This window comes from Gavialis gangeticus, unplaced genomic scaffold, assembly GCF_001723915.1.
Source record: "Gavialis gangeticus isolate Ggan-Ray unplaced genomic scaffold, GavGan_comp1, whole genome shotgun sequence".
In the NCBI taxonomy this organism is placed as follows: Eukaryota; Metazoa; Chordata; order Crocodylia; family Gavialidae; genus Gavialis; species Gavialis gangeticus.
The window spans coordinates 810,618-830,791 of record NW_017729020.1 but is presented as its reverse complement, the minus strand read 5'-3'; the positions used below and the strand labels follow the sequence as shown (position 1 = coordinate 830,791).

The 20,174-nt window shown below is 47.5% G+C and overlaps 2 protein-coding genes across 3 annotated transcripts in view; one reads left to right on the top strand and one right to left on the bottom strand.

Moving 5' to 3' along the window:
- The window catches only part of PCNA (proliferating cell nuclear antigen), a 4,593-nt gene extending 3,831 nt beyond the window's left edge, over positions 1-762 (bottom strand). Inside the window, exon 1 of the mRNA XM_019514336.1 lies at positions 156-762. Coding sequence (XP_019369881.1) covers positions 156-376 — 221 coding nt within the window. The 5' untranslated portion in view covers positions 377-762. The remainder of the gene's footprint in view (positions 1-155) is intronic.
- A 239-nt stretch (positions 763-1,001) lies between these two features.
- CDS2 (CDP-diacylglycerol synthase 2) overlaps positions 1,002-20,174 on the top strand; it is a 26,634-nt gene continuing 7,461 nt past the window's right edge. The window contains exons 1-10 of one of the 2 annotated variants that reach the window (XM_019514334.1): positions 1,002-1,156; positions 13,353-13,495; positions 14,125-14,221; positions 15,130-15,227; positions 15,850-15,989; positions 16,675-16,733; positions 17,422-17,504; positions 18,349-18,436; positions 18,897-18,965; positions 19,406-19,558. In XM_019514334.1, coding sequence (XP_019369879.1) covers positions 1,073-1,156; positions 13,353-13,495; positions 14,125-14,221; positions 15,130-15,227; positions 15,850-15,989; positions 16,675-16,733; positions 17,422-17,504; positions 18,349-18,436; positions 18,897-18,965; positions 19,406-19,558 — 1,014 coding nt within the window. In that variant the 5' untranslated portion in view covers positions 1,002-1,072. The remainder of the gene's footprint in view (positions 1,157-13,352; positions 13,496-14,124; positions 14,222-15,129; positions 15,228-15,849; positions 15,990-16,674; positions 16,734-17,421; positions 17,505-18,348; positions 18,437-18,896; positions 18,966-19,405; positions 19,559-20,174) is intronic. The other variant, XM_019514335.1, reaches the window with a different exon arrangement.

Below are 20,174 nucleotides of genomic sequence, written 5' to 3'. Positions count from 1 at the left end.
CTCCCAAGCCCCTCCCCCCGTGGGGGCTTCTTCCCGCCACTGCGCGCGGGAAAACCCTGAGCGCCGGCATGACGTCACCACGCAGGCGCGACACAAACGGCGCGAGTGCCGCGCTCCAGCCCCAGCCCCACCCCCCCCGGCCACCACCGCGGCACCTGGTCAGGTTGACACCCATGGCGATGTTACGGTCGCAGCGGTAGGTGTCGAAGCCCTCGGAGCGCAGCGTGAGCTGCACTAGTGAGACGTGCGAGGAGTCCATGCTTTGCAGGCTGATGCCGCCCGAACCCAGGTCCCAGCAGGCCTCGGTGATGAGGTCCTTGAGCGCTTCCAGCACGCGCTTCAGCACCGAGCCCTGCACCAGCCGTGCCTCGAACATCGTGACACAGAAGAGCTGCCAGACGGCTGCTTCCTGCTGCGCGCCAACTGCTCTTTTTATAGCGCCCCTGACCTCACGTCCGGGTCCCGCCTCCCCGGCTTCTCCACCAATCGCAGCAACTTGAAGCCCCGCCTTCTGGCCGCCAATCTACCAATCCGTGCCCACCAGTGGGATCGTGCGCGAAAAATGAAAGCTCCTCCTTCCGGCCAATCAGAGCCTGGGAGTCACCGGTAGTGCCGCCTATATGGGATTCTGGACAGAATCCCGCCCACGGGCTCTGCAAACGCCAATCGCCACGCAGGTAGCAAGCAACGCGTTTCCTCCCACCAATCCAGGCCGGCCTTACAACCCGCGCTTGCTTCACAAGGCTGCGCGGGCTGGCTACTCGGCCCTGCCTCTAGCATGCTCCCAGGGTTCGAGTGCCGTGCCCAGGGGCTGCTGCAGGGAGCCTCACGGCGTGTATGGGGCAGCTCATGTACACACACCATCGGCGTACACCCATCATGGCGGCTACCACAGGCCGGGGAGGACGAGGAGAAGAAGAAGGGTGCCCACATCCGGGTCTAGAGAGGCGGGGTGGTTGGCCACGCCCCTTCCCGGCTCGCGCGGCTCCCATTGGCTGCGGCGGCGCTGGGCGGACGGAACGCCGGGGCCCGAGCGCGCGCGCTGCTGCTGGGGTTCGCAGCGGGGCGCAGCATGAGCGAGCTGCGGCAGCGCCTGGGCCGGGAGCCCGACGACAAGGTACCGGGGCTGGGCCTAGCGCCCACCGCCTGCCCGCGGGTGTAGCGAGGGCTGCTCGGCCCGGCCCTGCGGAGCGAGGGGGTCGCAGCTGGGCTGAGGCACGCTGGGGGGCGGGGGGAAGCCGTGCAGTGCATCTGGGTTTGCATCTCGGCACAGCTCGGGGGGGTGGGGCGTGGGAGGCACGGCCTCAGTGCATCCCTGCCTGAGCTGGGCCATGCAAGTGTTTGCTTCCCGGGCGCAGCTCCCGGAGCCCAGAGGGATCTGCTGCCAGGGTGCCACTAGTGGGGTGTCTGTGCCAAATGGGTTGTCATCTGCTCCCCAGGGACCAGCTGGCTAGGGAGAGCTTGTGTTTTGACTTATGTATGCATAAATGCTGGTAATATCACACCCTTAACTTCCAAAACCAAGATGAATTTGTTTTAGGGAACCAGGCTGTAGCCAAATTCATCTCTCCTAAACTCATTAATTCCTGTGAAGTAAAGGCCTTTCCACGCTTTGGCTGCAGGATGCCCACCACGTCTAAGAGCGGGTACTGAGTTGCCATGGGATTGGCCCAGCCTGGTGCTTCTGGAGTCTAATGGGACTTGGGGCCTAAAGCATTGTGAAGACGGGGTGAGAGAGCTGTTCTCTCACCGGACGCTATTACTGTATGTGCTCCTGCCAAAGCCCAATCCAGATGCTTGGAGAAATGGAGCTAAAAGGTTGGCTGTCCTTCACTAAGTCATTGGCCCTCTCACCCTCTTAAAGGGTGCCCCTTGGAAGATGTGAACAACTAAAAGCATGGACTTTCAAGATAAAAATCCTATTTTGAAAGAAGCCCTTGGGCTTTTTTGCCATTCACAACCCTATGGACCTCAGGAATCAAGCTGAGGGGGAAATTGTAATTACAGTTGGCTGGTTCATGCTGTTGGCTCGCATTTATGTTAGAACAAAGTTCTGGTTCTAATTCCAAGATAGCAGTAGAGTGCTTCAATCACTTAACCTTAAAAAGGTGAAAAGCTTTCTGTGTCAAGTAAATATCAAGTGATCACTTGAAGTTCTTTTGTTTTTTTCTCAGCCAAAATCTTTGTATTTAAAATGACTTAAACATCCCTTTTTAGCGGCTAGCACAAACTGTAAAATAAAACATCATCCTTGGGTCTAATTACTTTCTTGGTTGCTATACAATTATAGAGCTAGAAGAAATGACTCTAGAAAATGGGATTACTGGAAGCTTAACTTGATGAAGCTGTAAAATGCCTGACTGCCTGGTGACTTTTAAAGCTTTACAGTGCTTAAATTTACTGACTTGGTTTAGCTTTGCTTTTCTATATTAAACAAGAGTGGATGAAACTATCCCCTCTTGGTAGTTGACTGTTTGGACTGCATTTTTTTGCACTGTAGCAAGGCGACTTAACTCTCCCTGTGCCTGAAGAAGGGTGTTTGTTCCTGAAAGCTTGCAAAGAACAATTTTCCCAACTATATAGTTAGTCTAATAAAAGATATTGCATTTACCCAAAGAACCTTGTCTTCCTGTGTCCTTAGACCAACATGGCTACAACCAACAGCACTGTTGTATCCTGGTACTTTTGTGGGAGTTGGAGTGCTTCCTTGGGAGCATTGGTATTGCTTAACTGGTATGCGAACTCTCGGCAAGCAGAGTTGCCTTAGCTACGTGGGACACAGAAGGCCAAAGGGCTGTTGCTTAAAGTCTGATCTCATTATCAAATACATTTTTACATACAGCAGGATTCCTCTGGTTAGCATTCTTCTAGTTTAGCGTTTAAGTAATGCATCCAAAATGCTCTCCATACAAGTTGGGGTTAACTGAATATCCCCAAATAATGGACAAACACAATGCACAGGGCCAAGAATTATATCAGCCCCACTGCCCTCAAACAAAATGTTGACGCAAACCCCTCTCTTTCATATTCCACCGCTGACCTGCTGCCACTGACTGAATTCTGGATTCAACAGAACATGGTACAGAACAGGCAGCAAAGAGCATCCCGCAGGCTGAAGTTGGAATGCAACTATCTGAACTGCTGAGTCGGCCAGTATCTCTCCTAATAATAATGTATTCTTTAAAACTGCACGAGGTCAGGGTCGGGGTCCAGGATTAGGAGCTCTTGGAGGCTAGCATTGTGTTGTCTTCGGGTGTCTGTAGCACACTGTGGGCAAACCATCAATATACAAAACAACAATTAAGCGAAACCTGTGCCGATACCTTAAACCACTAGCAGGAGGTCTTCTTGAATTGTGTGTCCCCTGTTCAGACATCCTTGCGAGTCTTCCTTTACTTACTTTGTCTCCCAGCCATAGCACAGCCAATAATATTAATTCTAGTACAGTATGCCTGTTATATTTCACAGCAGGGGAGGCTGCTTTCAAAAGGACATTGAACTTGTAAAGAGAAACCAAAAAGATAGTACTTGGTTTCATTTTTTTAAAATAAATTGTTCTGTTAGTTTTAAAAATAAAACTGGAAAATTCTTAATCTGGCTTTTCTGCCTTAGTTTTCATTTAGCTCCTCTCTGACAATGGAAACAGGAAGGTTTGTTTCATTCTGGGGTGGTACTTTTTCTAAGGCAGCGTGCTAGCTGTGTTGTTGCCCTTTACAGTGCTCATGGGATTGTGTAAATGCAAAACCACATGAGTGTTACTGAAATGAAAATCTCTGCTTAAGGTAGCTTGCAAAAGAAGTTCTGACTAAAAGGTCAGCATCCTTTTACTTTTCCCTTCAGATCACAATTTAACATGTCATTAGGGAAGCTTGAACTGTGACTGCTACCCTTGGGATAAATAGGATTTTACTGATCCTAGGTTTTTCTAGCAAAGAATTCACTTGAAATTAGCTACGTAGATAGCATTACACGAGCAACCAAGTATTTAGTTTCCTGCTGTTATAGGAGAGTTCAAGATTCTCATTTCCTATTTTATAGAGTTATTGTTTGTACTCTGTAAAATTCAATCTGTCTTCTCTATTTGAGGAAACTAAAAAAAAAAAATTAAGCTCCTGAGTTGCAAACATCCTGTTGAATCATGTTTTCACCTCCAGTTTTGAAAAAGAATAAGGGCATAAAGAGAGACTGTTAAGGATGCACTCACTATGGGGTTTCAAATGGTGCTGTTTCTAAAACTGAAATTGTACTATTTACACTGAGCTCAGCTTCAGCACAGGAAGGGTTTGGTTTGGTTTTGGATCCTCCACTGCTACCAGCTCTTTGGGCATGGGACCTGGAGTTTTTTCTAGGGCTGGCAGTTCACTCAGCTAGTAGCTATAGGAAGGGGGGAGAGGAATCCGTGGCATCAAGAGGCAAAGTCGTCTGGGCTTTGTGTCTCAGTGTTGCATCATCAGCTTGCAGCTTGTCACAAATATGCTACATTTTTGGTGGAAAATGTCCCACCTAATCATGAGGGGAACTGCTGAAGCAAATGGAAACGGGATTTTTAGCATGTGTGCTGCATGAAAGTCGGGTATACCAGTTATGCAGATGGAGCTTTCCACTGAGATGTGCAGCCCTTTTACTTACCAGCCACTAACTTGCTGACCCTGATTGCTAAAAGGAATAAGCTTAAACATAAAAGAAAGGATAGAGAGACCTGGGAGTCAGGGATCCCATGGGTTTTCTTGTTAAATTAAGAATGGGAACGGCTTCTAGCGTGTTATGAATGGACTTAGTGGTAAGGATGCTTCATTCTAGTTCCAGCTGCGCTGTAGGTACAGTTAGACAAAAGGCCACAGAGCAAGTCTGATCGCCAAACTGAAGTTCCTTGTGCCTAGTTTCTATCTGGATATAAGCTATAACACTCACCTGCTTTAGGGATTTTGTGGTGTTTATCTACTGCATACAAAAGGCTTTGAGAGCTTCAAGTTGTATCAGTGCCTGGTACTATAGTGTGAAAGCCGAGAGATGAGATTTATTTTGTTGTGTATAGCAGAAACCAGAGCTCCCTCCATGTCTGACTTGCACCCATTCTCTAGCTGTGCAGAGAGGCAGAGCGGAGGAGCTGAGACCTTCTGTGTGGTTAAGGAAGGAAAAAACTGACCTACGGGGTCGTCTTGAATGTTTGGGTAACTCAGACCCTCAGAGTGTCCTCTCCCTGTGCCTGAAGCAGGGTGTTTGTGCCCAAAAGTTTGCAAAGAACAATTTTTCCAACTATTTAGTTGGTCTGATAAAATATATCACATTTACCCAAAGAATCTTGTCTGCCTCAATCACAGCAGGCTTAAGTGTCTGGATGACGGCTGTGGTTGTCTCAAGACGCTCTGATGATTCAACATAAGCATACCACAGAAACAATGTTTATTCTGGTTCTGAGCCATGAAGGTGAGCATGCTGGGGGTACCTGAAATTGGATATTCCAGTGGTAGCCACTCTTGCTGCTGGCCTGACATGCTGATCCACTGCCACTCAAGCCCCCTGCCTACTTATTTGTACTGATGCTCAAGTGGCTTTTATTAGTAGTGAAACCTGGCATCTGCTAGGGCTCACAGAGCAATCAGACCCTTTGGGTAACTGCAAAAAAGCTGGTTCCTTTGGTTCGTGGTCTCTGTCTGTGTGGAATGCACGGCAATGGGATCAGCATCTGCTAAGGCTAAGCCATGTGTGGAGAAACTCTTCATAACAAAGACCCTGAGCTGGGATTGGCACAGCGGGAGCTGAAGTGCTGAACTGTTTGTTTTTTCTGCTGATGGGTGAAGATGGAGAAAAGGCACCCCGGTTTGGTCAGGGCCTCGATGGGGACATCACCTGCACTGCTGTCACTTAAACCATTTGCTTTGGTTGGTTTGGAGGTTTCCCTTTTGCAGCACCCGGGAAGTGGCTCTTCTTCAGGCAGATGGCTGACCTGTTTTGTCGAGGTGGCGTTGCTCTGACAGCTCTTTCTAGCCTCAGCTCTTCAGTGGTCTGGTTTCTGTGCTCAGGGATTACATTCAGTTACTGTGCATAACTGAGCTATTACACCCCGCTGTGACGGAGAGGACTTGGGGTGTTCCTTCCACCGTCACCTGGCACTGAATGTGCCCAGTCCCTTGAACTCCACTGAGATGCGTGTCCCAAGCCCTCTGCAGGGGAAGGCCATTTTTGGATGCCTTTTAGTTGCATGTTCTATTTCTGAAGCATACAGTTAGGGTGAGACCGTTGGGATGAAGCAAAGAGAGAGGACAGAAGTTCAGTGCTGGTGGGAGTAAGGGACTGCAGGTTCAAGATACTTGACCTTAGTTCAGAAAGCTCTTGAGCTAGCACTGGGAGACTGGACAAGTGACTGGTGGGAAATCGTGCCAGCCATGGAGTCAGTCCTGTTAATAGATGTGGGAGGGCATGGTGTGAATTTAGCAGTTTTCTCAGTGCCCCAGTCAAAGCACAAGATGGTGCTGTTAAAATATCTTCAAAAATACAAGCATCAAAGGTTTTGTTCCTGGATGGTCAGGAAAACTTAGGTTTTCAAGACGTTGGTTTTTATCTTTGTTTTTATCTTTGTTCAGTGTGTCCAAAGTTTTATAATAACTGTCAAAGGTCTTCAAGGTATCGGGTAGCTCAGAAGTTGTTGTTCATGTCTCTGATTAGATAAGTGTTCCCTGTGATTTTGCTTGGCTGTTGAGAGAGATTTCATGTTTCAGTTAAAGTATCCTGTATAAATGCCAGTCTTATTTATTTTTCGGCCTCTGTTGAAACAGGAAAATGCCTTAATTCTATAACCGTAATTCCTCCCAGGTAGACGGGTCTGTTAACCACCTGCCTACGATGGTAGATCAGACTGTTCTGCATGGAGTAGCTCATGCATTTGTGTGCGCGCACACACCAGTTATCTTTTTGTAGTGCACATGAGTAGAGTGGTGAGAGAGTCCCCTCCACATTGCACACATGAAATTTCACCCAGGCTTATCCTACAGCTTATGGAAGTACAGCATAGGAAACTTAACTTCTAAAACTTCAAGGCGAGGTGAAGGAAAGTGGCCATCCTAGTGTGGTCAGGAGCAGCAGTGCGAGTGGGCGCATATAAACTGAGTCCTTGTGATGGTAAGAACTGAGACCTGTGTGACAGCGAGTAGGCCGTGTGCTTGGCAAACAGTAGAACCATCCAAAATATCTATTCATTGCATGTCTACCATGTTGTTTGGCAGGAACCTCCCTAGGAACCTTTTCTTGCTTTTCTTATTCCCTGCAGTTAAGCTGAAAACAGAAGTCCTCTTGCTCTGGCCCCTATACCTTCAACATACTTCATCCTGGAATCAGAGCTCAACATTTGCCCGCTCAAAGGCAGCCATGAGGTTTGTTTAGGGTTCAGACATTTAACAGAGAGTACAGTGAGGCTTGGCCCTTTCCCAGAGTGCAGTGAAAAAACCCAAGTGTGGTGCTTTTTCTAAACTTCAAACACAAAAGAGCACAGTGCATGTCAGGGAGGAAGGAAATGCATCCCTGGAAGGAGCTTCTGTAAATGCTGCCCGTCTCTCTTCTCCTTGTTTATGCAGTGGGCTCTTGCCAGTTATGTGTCACTGTACCAATTCCTTATTTATGTCCGCCTTGTTTGTCTGTGGTTAGAAATAGCTCCTTCCAGCTGCTTTGCCTGCTTCTGCAATCCAGAAATGGAGGTGAAGAATAAATAAAGGGTGCAGATCTGTCCTGTCGACAAACAGCAAACCAGCTGTAGAGCCTAGGGATGAACCTGCAGTGTAGGTGCATGGGGGAAGGTCTCTGAGCCCCTGCATGCACTGTCTGCTGTTCAGCAGAGAGACTGGCTTTCTGCAGACCATCACAGATGCACGCTACAGTTCTTCATTATGAAGTAAGAATAAAGCCCATCTCTGGATAGGAAGAGGTGTAGGGTGTGCTCATTTAGTTAGTTATAGGAGGAGTCAGGTGGGCAAGGGGTCAGATAGGGAAGGATAGGCTGAGCAATTCTTCCAGCGGTAAAATGACAGTAGAACGCTCTTAACGAGAATTGCGTAGAAGTCGCCCTTGCGCTCTGCTTCTGACAGTAACTTTGTCATAGAAGTTAAGGGTTTGGAAAGCAGAACTCTGATCAGCTTCAGGTAGGGATTGTTGGTTTTCTGCCTTACCAAATGTCATCCCATTGCTACCTGCAGGTAGAAGTATAGCCTCACGTTCTCTCCTTTCCCCAAGAAACACAATGGACAATATTTAAGCAAGTCTAGTTTTCTTGCCCATGGACATGGTCAACAAGCGGGTTTCTTGAAGCATTGCAAATTGCCACCTAGCAGCGCAAGCAGCACAGTGCTATCAGTTGAGAGGTGAAGGGGGAAGACTTGGTGCCTGACTTTATTGATCAGTTCGTCTTTTGAAGCATCATCTCTCTGGAGTGTTCCTAGAAAATCCATTGCCTGAGTGCTGCTAGCATTAATGAAGATAGCTGCTTAGGAGGTTTGTTCTTTGAGGCTTCTTGCAGTCCGTGGTGACTGAAACCATGGCAAAGCCAAAAAAAAAAATCTTTTCAGTAAAGAATGTTCATAGCAGAGCTGCCAAATGTCGCGTGTCAACAGAGGCGACCCGAGCAGGGTGCGGGGCCTGGGGCAAATCAGTCCATGCGGGGCCCCACCCTGCTTCGATCCCATGGGCCCCAGGCCCAAAGAAGCTGCTGCCACCTGGGGTGGGGGGTAGCAAGCGGCTGGACGCGGTGTCGCCGCTCCGCCTGGCTCTGCACCACTGCAGCTTTGCCCAGCTCCGCGGGGCCCCCAAAGCGTGGGGCCTGGGGTGGTCGCCCCGATTCGCCCCCCTCTAGGGATGGCCCTGCATGTCAGCAAACTAGACCTAGACCAAACTGATGGTATCTGTTGTTTGGCATATTATAAGGCTTCTACAGGGGACTCCCAGCCCTAGTACATTTATTTTCCTGCTTCTCTGGAATCATCTGGGAAGTGGATTGAGCAAGGGGCATGGGGGGGACAAGTGCATTCAGCCCGCATCATGCTGCACTGAGTCACCAGGAGATGCCATACGAATGAATCATGTCAGGTTCTCGAAATGGTCAGTGGCTACAGAGCAACAGACCCATTTCAGTGCACGTCTGTGATGGGGTCCCACTGCCTGGTGACCTTCCGTTGTGTTCAGAACAAAGCTGTGGGCTTGGGGGTGGGCAATAGCAATGGGTAGTTTCGTTTTGGTTTTTTTTAATGCTTGGGTCAGTATTCAAAATGCCCATGTCTGCTACGTTAGCTGTAGCTGCTTTTTCTCTCTCTCTCTCTCTCTCTCTGTTCATTGGCACTGCCTAATTCCTGCATGCTCACTCAACTGGGATATGTGGGGAAATAGTCTGTGTCAGCAAAATTCAGCCTTGTTGGTTTTGGAAGGACTAATTTGGCAGGCTTCATTAGGTGTCGGGCAATGGGGATGCTTGTACCTATATTACCTGTAGCATTGCCTTGGTTGGGGGGGGGTGGGGGCTGAAAGTTGGGAAGGAGTTGGCTACGTGGAATACATCCCATTGTTTCTTGAGCATACTGTGCTTGTGAGAGGAAAGCATCTGAAATCCGACTCTCCCCAGTTGACCTAAGACTCGTCGTTATCTAACCCAAGCCTTCTATGGGTTGGGGGGGAGCGAGAGCATGAGCGGGAGCATGAACGAGCATGCATAAGCCTTGATGCAGCTCAGGTCTATAGCCTTCCTTTTGTTGTACTTTTTTAACATCTCTCCCACTGGCTGAGTTGCAGGCTACGGTTTCATCCATCTGAGCGGGTGAACACAATGCATCATCTAAAACAGAAGGAATGTACTCCTTGGATCTTTCTTTCAGTTTTGTAGTGGAGCTCATGCTGAAGTTTTTCTCAAGTTTTCCTTGGGTAACATGTAGGGATGTCTGGCTTTTTCCCCTTCTTCACCTTTTCCAATAACTGCATTCAGAGTGGGTGAATTAAAGCACCCCAGTACACCTTATCTTCCATGTTTTATTTTTGAATCAGTTGCTCACTGAATGCAATTGTAAATGACTCATGAGAAAAAATGCTTTTAAGATTAATTTAATTGCCTCTTAAAGGATCATTAAAGCAAACGCTTCTAAAAAGGGCCAGTTGGTCATGCCTGGCAGATGTACTGCAAAGAAACTTTGGCTTTCGATCATTGCTTATAATAGCCAACAGAGGGGGAAAATGTAACATGTAATTGCAGTTTAATGGACTTGGCATATTTCAGCAAACGAGAGGATGACTTTTAAAGTAATGACTGATCCAGGGAAACAGAGCGCGGGGTCTTCTGTGCCTTTATGCACACAGTCACAGTGACGTCATTCTTGGTAACAAGCTGAAGAAGCTGGTACACAACAGCTAGATGCAGCTTTCCTGCATTTTGAAGAGCTGCTTCAGCCTGAAGCCTCACAATTACTAAACAACCAACTTGAATGCTAAAACAGGGAATTGCCTGCACAGGTCCCTTGCAGTCTGGCTTTGTAGTAATCACAGGTCAACAAGTGAAGCAGATTCTGTAAGAGCCCGGTCCATATGCAGATTGACACGATGGGGACAGACTTTTCACGAGTGTTGAGCTTGTGCTTAACATCAGTATGCCTTTTTATTCCCTATCTCTAAAAGACCTCTTACTTGGTTCTTAGGATGCAGTGCCCTAACATTGCCATGTGAAAATACAGGATTCCTGTATTTTAAATGTGCGAACAGAATAGTGTCTAACCTGCCTTGCTTGGTTGCTTGTTTGATATTTTCTGTGCTGTTTGTGGGTTGCTTTTGCATGCAGCCACCAGGTGTGTGCAGAATGTTAATATCAGATACTTACTCTTTTGCCCAGCTCTGTAAGGATCCAACTCATTTTGTTTGAGGCCTGGCGAGATAGCACTTGAAGTGCACATAAGGTTGTTTCTATGGCAACTTCACAGCTGGATTAAGTAGCCCAGACCACAGCACATCATTCGCAGGCCCAAACAAGTTATTTAGCGCCTTGATCAGCTGCTTGAACCGATGATTTGTAGACCAGTGGTTGTGATATGTATAAAAAGGTATAAAAATAGTGTCAGTTACTGAATCACCACCCCATCCTATATTAAGCACAGTAACACCCTACATAATCCCAGCTTCCTGTTTGAGAGGAGGTCAGCAAAGGAGCAGATCTGACTTCTCTCATTGTAGCTTTGAACATGCATCTATGTTGTTATCCATCAGCTTTCCTGACTCTCTTTTTTCATCCAGTTAGAGCCGGGCACCTTCCCCCTGCTGTTGCTGTAAGGGACAAAGTTATTGAGTGTGTTGCAGTTCACCATAAGTACTGAGCACATGAGAATTAACTAAATATTGCTATACAAAGCTAGAAAGCAGTATTTTTTCAGAGTGGACACTGATGCCATAATTTTGAGTGACAGTGATCTTACAATTTTGTTAAGTCTGAATCATAAAATGCCTTGAGATTAAAAGCTGGTTTTCTTTTGCAGCACATGCAGCAAAGATGATCTCTGTCCAGAGCCTTTTGTTAGATGCAGATAGCTCGGGAAGCCAGAAGGGGAAGCGCATCAAACTAGACTTGAGTTGAAACCTTTTGCCCCGAGGTTGGCTGCAAGTCGTTTAACAGGGCCAGTATGATACATCAGGGCATCTCAGGAAACCCAAAGGAACCAACAAACTTCTCATAGGACAAACTGAAGGAAGATGAAAATGTTCATTTGCGGTTCTCTGCTGAATGCCCCCTGCCTGTGCAGCAAGTGTTCTGTGTGTGCATTTAAATCAAGGAAGTGGGTTCATCTTTGCTCTTCATTTTGAAATAAAAAAAGAATAATGTCCCCCTGGGAGGCTGCCTCTGGTGCAGGCAGCTGTGCAGTGGGGAAACGTTTGAGGGTGTGACTTTGTAGCTGCAATTCCTGGTATTTCACTTGCCCTAGGAAACAACTTAAGCTTGTAGCAGGGAAGCAGCTAAAAATACTGCTCTGGCAGCGGTTCTGTCATTGCCTGTGTGGGAGTCTGGCTTGCTGCCGTTGCTACCTGATGTCTTAGAGGTCATTTCCTTCCCTGCCTGCAGGGAAGCATGAAAGCGGCTGAGGCTCAAGCTCAGCCTTTGCTGGTGCGTTGTATTGCAGGGTGCGCTGGCTCAGCCACTACCCTGCTTTTCTGAGTGGTCCTCCCCAAATGCCCTCTAGTTTTGACAGGGCACTTGGGCATGACTGGAGCTCAGGGTAATGAAGCAACAAGGTTTGAACAAGTGTGTGGTATTTGCAAACCTGATTCCTTCTTTCTGCCACCTGCCAACTTCCTGTATTTGCAGAGAGTTTTATAATGGCACGTGTCTCATCTGGACTTTGGAGGCTGAGCAAAGATGAAATGACCTGGGCAGACTCGCTATGTGGCATGGCTGGTGCACAGGCATCATGCAGTCTTATTTAGGGGACCTCGCAAGAGGTAAAACTTGGGCATGAAGCCCTGCCGGCAGAAGTGACTGGGGGAGAACTAAGGTTCTTGCCGCTGCTTCTTTAATTGCATGTAAGTCTGGAGAGGAGCTTTTTTACCCAAAGGGTAAGATGCTGGACTGATTGAACAGCCATGTGCAAGTCTCCTGTCCCTTCCCTGTCTCCCTTGCTTCTATGTATGGACAGTCTTTCCTCCAGCATCTCTCAGCCAGCCCTGTGAGACTCCGCTCTGCGCTGGGGACTGTAACAATACAGACAGGGAGGAGAGTGCATTTTTTAGGTTTGTAACATATATTGGACTGCTGCTGTGGCCTGGTCAGTCAAGCTGGAGCCATAAGCTGTGTTCTTCAGTTTCTGGAGGGTGATGTGACCTTAAATTTGAGTGTATGTGCATAGAGTGTACAGAGAACTGCTTCAAAGGCCTGTGTGGTCCCCACCTTCCTACAGATGTTTTGTTCTTAGCCAGTGCCATGCACTTGCACCCCTCTGGTCCCCTAGGTATCTTGAATACCTTGCATAGCTGGCTGTTGACAAGCTACATCCCTCTTACCTGTGGGGGGTGTTCATGGATCAAGTACAAAGCGTATCTGACCCTGCAAAGAGAGATCTGCTCTTTCTGGGTTCAGTGGCAGCTCTTTCCCTCCTGCTAGCAATTGCGCGAGAAGTCGACCCTGTTTTTGTATGTGTGGCACCAACGGTTAGTGTCTGGAATACCCTGCGTTCTTCTAATCCTAGCTGCCGGCTCTGATGTTGTAAAACTAAGTTCAAGTGGGGGATTGATTTATAATGGGTGAACACGATTTTTTTAAGAAAGGTTTCTTACATTTAAGGAAAAACTCCAAAAAACTAGACCCTTTTTCCCTACCTAACTCCCTTCTGCCTCTGTTTGCCATGCAGGAGTCCGAGTCAGAGAACAAGCTGGATGGAGAGACTGCATCAGACAGCGAAAGCAAATCGGAGTTTGGAGGGTCAGCTCCAGTACCCACCTCTGATGACACTCCTGAGGTCCTCAACCGGGCTCTCTCCAACCTGTCTTTGAGGTAGAGCTGAGTAAATTCATCCGTCCTTCCAGAATCCGGAGCAAAACGCTCTCTCTCCCCCTTTTGCTAACGGTTACTTCACTGGACTAGGTAGTGTGTTGGATCCTGTCAGCTAACAGAGATGAGGAAGTTATCTCCTTGGGATCATCACCTGTTGGGAAGTCTGAGGCAGAGCCAGGAAGGGTCCTTGGACCTTGACCCGAGAGCCATTCTCTTCTCTGCATCTCTTTCCCCACCTTCTGCTTGTCATTTTAGGTCATGAACTCTTGGGGTGGGGGGAGACATGGCCATTGGCTCTGTTCAGGTGCTACCTTACTTACAGATCAATAGCCACGATTATTCTTAAAGTGAGTAGAGACTGAGAGCATGAGTGAACTGCAAAGGATCCCCCGGGTTCTGTATTCAGCTTCCCTCTGCAGACCAGGACTGAGCTAATGTATCACTTGTCCTCTGCACTGTAGGGAAGAAAAAGATAATTTCCAGTAAACACCACTTCCTGCCAGTGTTGTTTGGTGGGAGAGTGTGCAGAGGAGATAGGAAAGCAGCAGAAGTTACTCTTACTAGAGAGGCCTCATGTGCTGATTCACATTCGTGCTTAACATTTGAAGTTTTCTCTCTCTCTGCCCTAGATGGAAGAACTGGTGGGTGAGAGGCATCCTCACTCTGGCAATGATTGCCTTCTTCTTCATCATCATCTACCTGGGGCCCATGGTTTTAATGATGATTGTAAGTTCTTCTGGGAGACACCTTGTCACGCATTTTGTGGTACGGAGTAGAGGGTCATCAAGTATGTGCTGCTGGCGGTGGGGTATAGTGCCCTTCTTGCCCTCAGGTTGCCACAGCGACCCTGGCCCTGTAGTTGTGCCTAATAGGCCTTGCTGCTGAATTACCCTTGTGGTCAGCAAGCCTCTGGGAAGAAGCGTTCCACGTTGCCAGTGCTGTTTCTTTGATTGCTCTCATAGCTTTTGTGTGTCACTACAAAGGTTTTTTGCTTGGGCAGTGTAATTGTACACTTGTAGGTCCCAGGTTTGGGTACTCCCCTGTGGATTGTCCCTCCACTGGCTTTCTGTCCTGTTTGGAAAGCCCATATCAAATATAGCAACCATATCTCTGCTACGTTTCTTCCTGGCAGCGATCCAAAAATGCCAGTCTTCTTGAATTTGTGGGATTAGGTTTGGTGCTTTCTGCTGCGCTGTACCAGTCGCATGGCTAGCAGGGTGGTATGGTCTCCATCGAACTGACCCAACTCCTTCACGCCATGGACCATTGGTGTTCGGTGCTACATAGAAAACTCCAAATGCACCTGTGAGCTTTTAGAGTTTGGATTTGCCAGCTGGGAGCTACACTGGGATTCAGGCTAGGAATGTGCTTTCCCAGTTAAGCGTCTGAGGCTGAGCAGCTTCTCCTAAACAGCTTGAAGAGAGTACATAATTGCTGAGTCTCAGAAAGAAAAGCCCTGTGTCAAATTTGGAGGCAGTGGGGGGAGGAGGTGATGGGTAAGAGATGGTCATTTGCTTTGTGGCCTCATTGAGCTCCTCCCAGTGTCCACACTTCATACACAGACCTCCTCACTGAGGTTTACAGATGGACTTAACCAGGACCCTAGTCAGTAACATTTAACATTTCGTCTGCAGGTGATGTGTGTGCAGATCAAGTGTTTCCATGAAATCATCACAATTGGCTACAACGTGTACCACTCGTATGATCTGCCCTGGTTCAGGACGCTTAGCTGGTAAGCAGAACAGCTGAGAAGTCATCAGCTGGTTCATCAGTGGGTGATGCTGTGTTTCCTCTAGAAGGATCCCAAAGGACGTGCCGCCTCCATGATGTTCAGTGGCTTCTGGGCATTGTGTCCAGCAGGCTTTGTTCCATTGTTTGGTTGTCTGAATCTCCCAGTCTCTGAAGTGGGGAAGTGTCAAATGGTGTCTCCAGTTGAAGAGAGAGGGACAGTATGGCTTGCCCATTCCCTTCTTTCATCTGTATATTTACCCCCTGGTGCTTCCACAAGTTGTTAGTGTGTTTGGGATGAAACGGGGCTGGCTGTGCCCCACTGCTTGTTACATGGTTAATGGGTGTACATGGAAGGAGAGGCACGCTGCCTTTAGTAGCTAGGAGTTGAGAGGACTGTTAAGCAGCACCACCTACAGTCAGTACCTTTCCATGCATCTCAACAGAAAAAGCTGGTTGGGTTACCAATATACGGTAGGGGTCAAGAGACACTTGGGGTGTTGCATCTAATACAAATGTCTAATGTCTTAGTTGTTGCGAAAAACAGTGAGAGCCTCGTTTCTTTTAAGACTTTTCTGTACTGGGATGGTGGTTCCTGTCTAAAAGGAGTGTGCATCTGTTCCCAGGTACTTTCTGCTCTGTGTCAACTACTTCTTCTATGGCGAGACTGTCACAGATTACTTCTTCACTTTGGTGCAGAGAGAGGAGCCCTTGAGAATCCTTAGCAAATACCATCGCTTCATTTCCTTTGCCCTCTACCTAACAGGTATCTAAAATAGTTTCCTGCAGACTTCATGTGGATTCATGTGGAGCTCATTTTCAATCTTGCATCCAGCCTTCTCTACACTCATATCTCCCCACCCCAGCACAGGCTATTTTTTGGTGAATTTACTTCTCGGGGTGAAATGATACGGCATGTACAGCTCTGTTATGGGCTGCTTTTGCATTTGAGGGTCAAATGAGACTCAGCCCTGCCCTTGAGATGCCAGAGAGAGAACCTTTTTAAAAATATAACCAGTGCAGAAATGTAGCTACAGAGCTCTTCTTTCACTGTGTAAATGCTCCTTCCTGTGCAATGGAGGTTACACTAGCCAACTGAGAGCTCAGAGTGCCTCTAAGCTGGAAGTGAAGAACCTGTCTTCAGGTGTCATTACATGGATTTCATGGAGATAGAAGGTCCAGGAATGAAAAATTAAACTGTTGTCAGAAAATGTCTTGCGCAGGGGATTGTCCTTGTTAATTGATTATTTGTATCTAGGGTTTTTAATATATTATGCGTTTTGATGCAGTAGACTGCTTTTGTGCCCACAGTTGCACATTATCATAATGCTGCAACTTTATGCTGGAGCAGAAGCAATGAGGAGATGTTGCAGTGATAGTGAGAATAATTTTCTTACTATTGCAAGATCTGATCTTGTTCTCTGGTTTTGTTTTTCTCCACCCTCCTCTAGGTTTCTGCATGTTTGTTCTGAGCTTGGTGAAGAAGCACTATCGTCTCCAGTTCTACATGGTAAGGTTTGACCAACAGTTCAGCTTCTCCAGAGTTAATTGTGTCTGGATACAGAGAAATGGCAAGGCTGTTTGCATATGTTGTGTAGAAGAATGCAAGCTTATAAGCACTTACCTGTTACCTGTGCACTTTGAAGCTGCCTGATGCAAAAGCTGTTCCTGGTAGCTAACACTGGGGAGGTGGCTCTGACCGGACATCTTCCAAACTCCTTTTTGTCTGTGCTTGCAGTGCAGTTCTCCTTAACATTAAGAGCTCCTTGAGCTGAGATGGTGCAAACCTCATATTGTGACGGTAGATCACCTTGCAGGAGTGGTCTTAATCCCCCACCACTGCTGCATAGCGATGCCTACTGCCACATGATGGAGGAGGTTTGAGCTGGTTGCTTCCTGCTAGATGCTCATGCCTTCTCTGTATATGGAGTCTTTTCTCCCTGTTTTCCTGTACTCAAGTGGACTGAAGTGTTTAGGAGAGGTATTGAATAAAAAGCTCTTAGGCCAGGCAAGTTGACACATGGGGTAAGACCCATCATTTGTGGTTTATATTGCGCTCTTTCCCGAGGGTATCTAGGTGCCTGACATACTAACTATCTGTTCTCTAAACGCTACTTAATCAGCATTCGGTTTCTGCTGCAGGCTGTTGTGAGAAATGTCTTTAGGCCAACTGGATTGCATGCTGTTTTCTCTTCCAGTTTGGTTGGACCCATGTGACTTTGCTAATTGTTGTTACCCAGTCGCACCTCATCATTCACAACCTATTTGAAGGAATGATCTGGTGAGTTGGTGCTTGTTATGAGTTACTTCTGTTTCTCTTGACTAATATGCACTACGGCATTCTCCTTGTACAATGTGTGAAATAAAAGCATCTAACTAATAACCTGCATGGGGGGGTGGGGGTGGCTTCCATCAGAAATGGTATAGTGTGCATAAGCAAACCAAAAAAAAACCCCACAACCTCAAGCCAGATCCCCAGTCCTTTCTTTGATGGCTTTGTGAGGTTGGCCCCACTGATGGGAAGGACTCCCCCTGGCAGCAGAAAGCCAGTGGAGCTGGTTTCATCACTGACTCTGCTAGTCAGTGTGAGAAGGGGAGTGAGAGAAAGAAACAGGCTATAAATCTTCCTAAGCTTCCTTTAGCTGCCAGGCAGAGTTTCCATGTTGTGTATTTGAGCATGGCCCAGTGCCCTTAACAGCCATCTTCCTTAGGCCAGCAATAATGAAAAAGATGATTTTTTTCTGGGCCTTGTTACAATGTTGGAAGATATATTGTGCATTCTGGAAGTTCCCAGGATGCTTTTCCATGTGGAGAACAGCTTGTTCAGTACTAAAGTGCTGCCAGTAACGAGATGAAAGAATGAATGTATAACAGCATGTGGGATACTGGGATGAGAAAAAGTATGACTTAAATAGAGTAGGGAAGATGAGGGTGTGGGAGCTGGCGTTTAGCTGTGGTGCCCTGATTAACACTCCTTATCTTTCCAATACAAGGTAGTCGGTACAGTAGGCTGGAAGAGCACCAAGTAGGTATAGTCTGGATGCTGTTACAGAAGAATTGCTAGTGTGTGAACAATCTGGCTGCTGTGGGATAGTGCTGAATGGCTTTGCTTTCCTCCCTTCTAGGTTCATCGTCCCAATTTCATGTGTGATCTGCAATGACATCATGGCTTATATGTTTGGGTTTTTCTTTGGCCGCACCCCACTTATCAAGGTGAGTCCTGAGTTTAAGTTGTCCCAAGACACAGAATGAGACTGGTGCAGGGATGCCTTTGACACAAGATGGAGCTAGCTAGAGCAGGGGAGGGAACTGTTGGGCTCTAGGTCTGAGACTAGCACCAGTAGACAGTAGTCTTTAGGAGACCCCCTGCTGACCAAGTATGATCTGGTTACGGTATGGTTTTGGCCATTCCTCTGCCGCGCCTGCAGAGAAGGGGCTGCTGAAGCAAGTCATACCGGCTTTCCATTTCCTGGGACTTGCCTGTGATGGGCATACTCCCAGAAGAAGAGTTTGACCTAGACCAGGTTACAGGATCTGCCCTGGGCCATGGCTAGTTTATTGTCCCTGTTGAATTTCAGTTGGAAGTGGGCACCGATGGGGCTCAGTGAGGCTGATTCTGAGACACCCCTATGAGCTAGGCTTTAATATACTCTTCTTTCCCTTTACATTGCAGCTTTCCCCAAAGAAGACCTGGGAGGGTTTTATTGGAGGCTTCTTTGCCACGGTTCTGTTTGGACTGCTGGTAGGTAACCCACCATGGTATCGACTGGCTGCCTGTTCAAAATCGCATGCTGGTGCTGTCTAGCAACAAGAGTTAGTGGTGTGACAGTGGTACCTACAGTCTTTCTGTGGGATAAGTGAGGGGGCGATGGAACAGTTCAGGGACTCTCTCAAGTTGCCAGGATATTCTGGGGTTTTTCCCCATTGCAGTGCTCATTGCAAGCTGCCTTGGTGGTGCTGTGTACTCTAGCTGTTCATGCAGTGACTGATCACCACCTTCCAAGCAGAGACATACAAACAAGAATCTGCTCATAATCCCGTTAGGCAGTTACTGCTTCTCAAGAAAGTTAGCTGCATGACAGCCCAAGAATATGGCTGACTTGTAGCCCAGCATCTTGAAGTTCGCATATGAAGGTTATGTCTCTTCTTTTTTCCACCTCCCTTCCTTTCTCCCCATCTCAGCTGTCATATGTTATGTCTGGCTACCGGTGCTTCACCTGTCCTGTGGAGTACAACAATGACACCAACAGCTTCGCTGTGGATTGTGATCCATCTGAGCTTTTCCAGCTGCAAGAATACAACATCCCCCTGGTGCTACAGTCAGTCATGGGCTGGGTAGGACTCTGCACTCTGTATTCCAAATGGCTCGGTAGATGCTTGCTTGAGAGAGAGATGCTAGTTGGGCTGGAAATGCCAAGAAAAGAGTGATTTTTAAGATGCTGTAGAGGAGTAGGGTAAAACTGAACCCCTGGAAACATAGGCTGTATTTTGAGACCTATTTGCATAATAGTGACATGAACAGAGTCCAGCAGGGACCAAGCTTTGTGGTAGGTGAAGGCCTGTGCCTTCTGAGCTCTTTCCTTTGCCCAATCTACTGCTTTGCTTTCTGAAGCTTCGTACCCACAGAGGCTCCCTGTGCTTTCTGTGGAGTGAGTAGGAATTTCATGTCCAACGATCTGAAACGCGTAAGACCCACACCTGATTTCAATCTGTTGACACCAGTGCAGGGGTGAATGTCCTTTGTTTAGTCCTTAGACACTTGGGGACTGAAGTTTTCTTCGGCAAATTTTTCTGTCAAAACAGACATGATGATTATAAAGGTTTCACCTAGGATTTCTGCAAGCACTTGTGATTTTGGGTGGACAGGTGAAAAACATCTTGCAGAGGCTGGATTTGTTCGGGGGGGGGGGGGGGGGGTTGTTTTTTTTCCCCCCCGGGCTTAGAAAAGAAG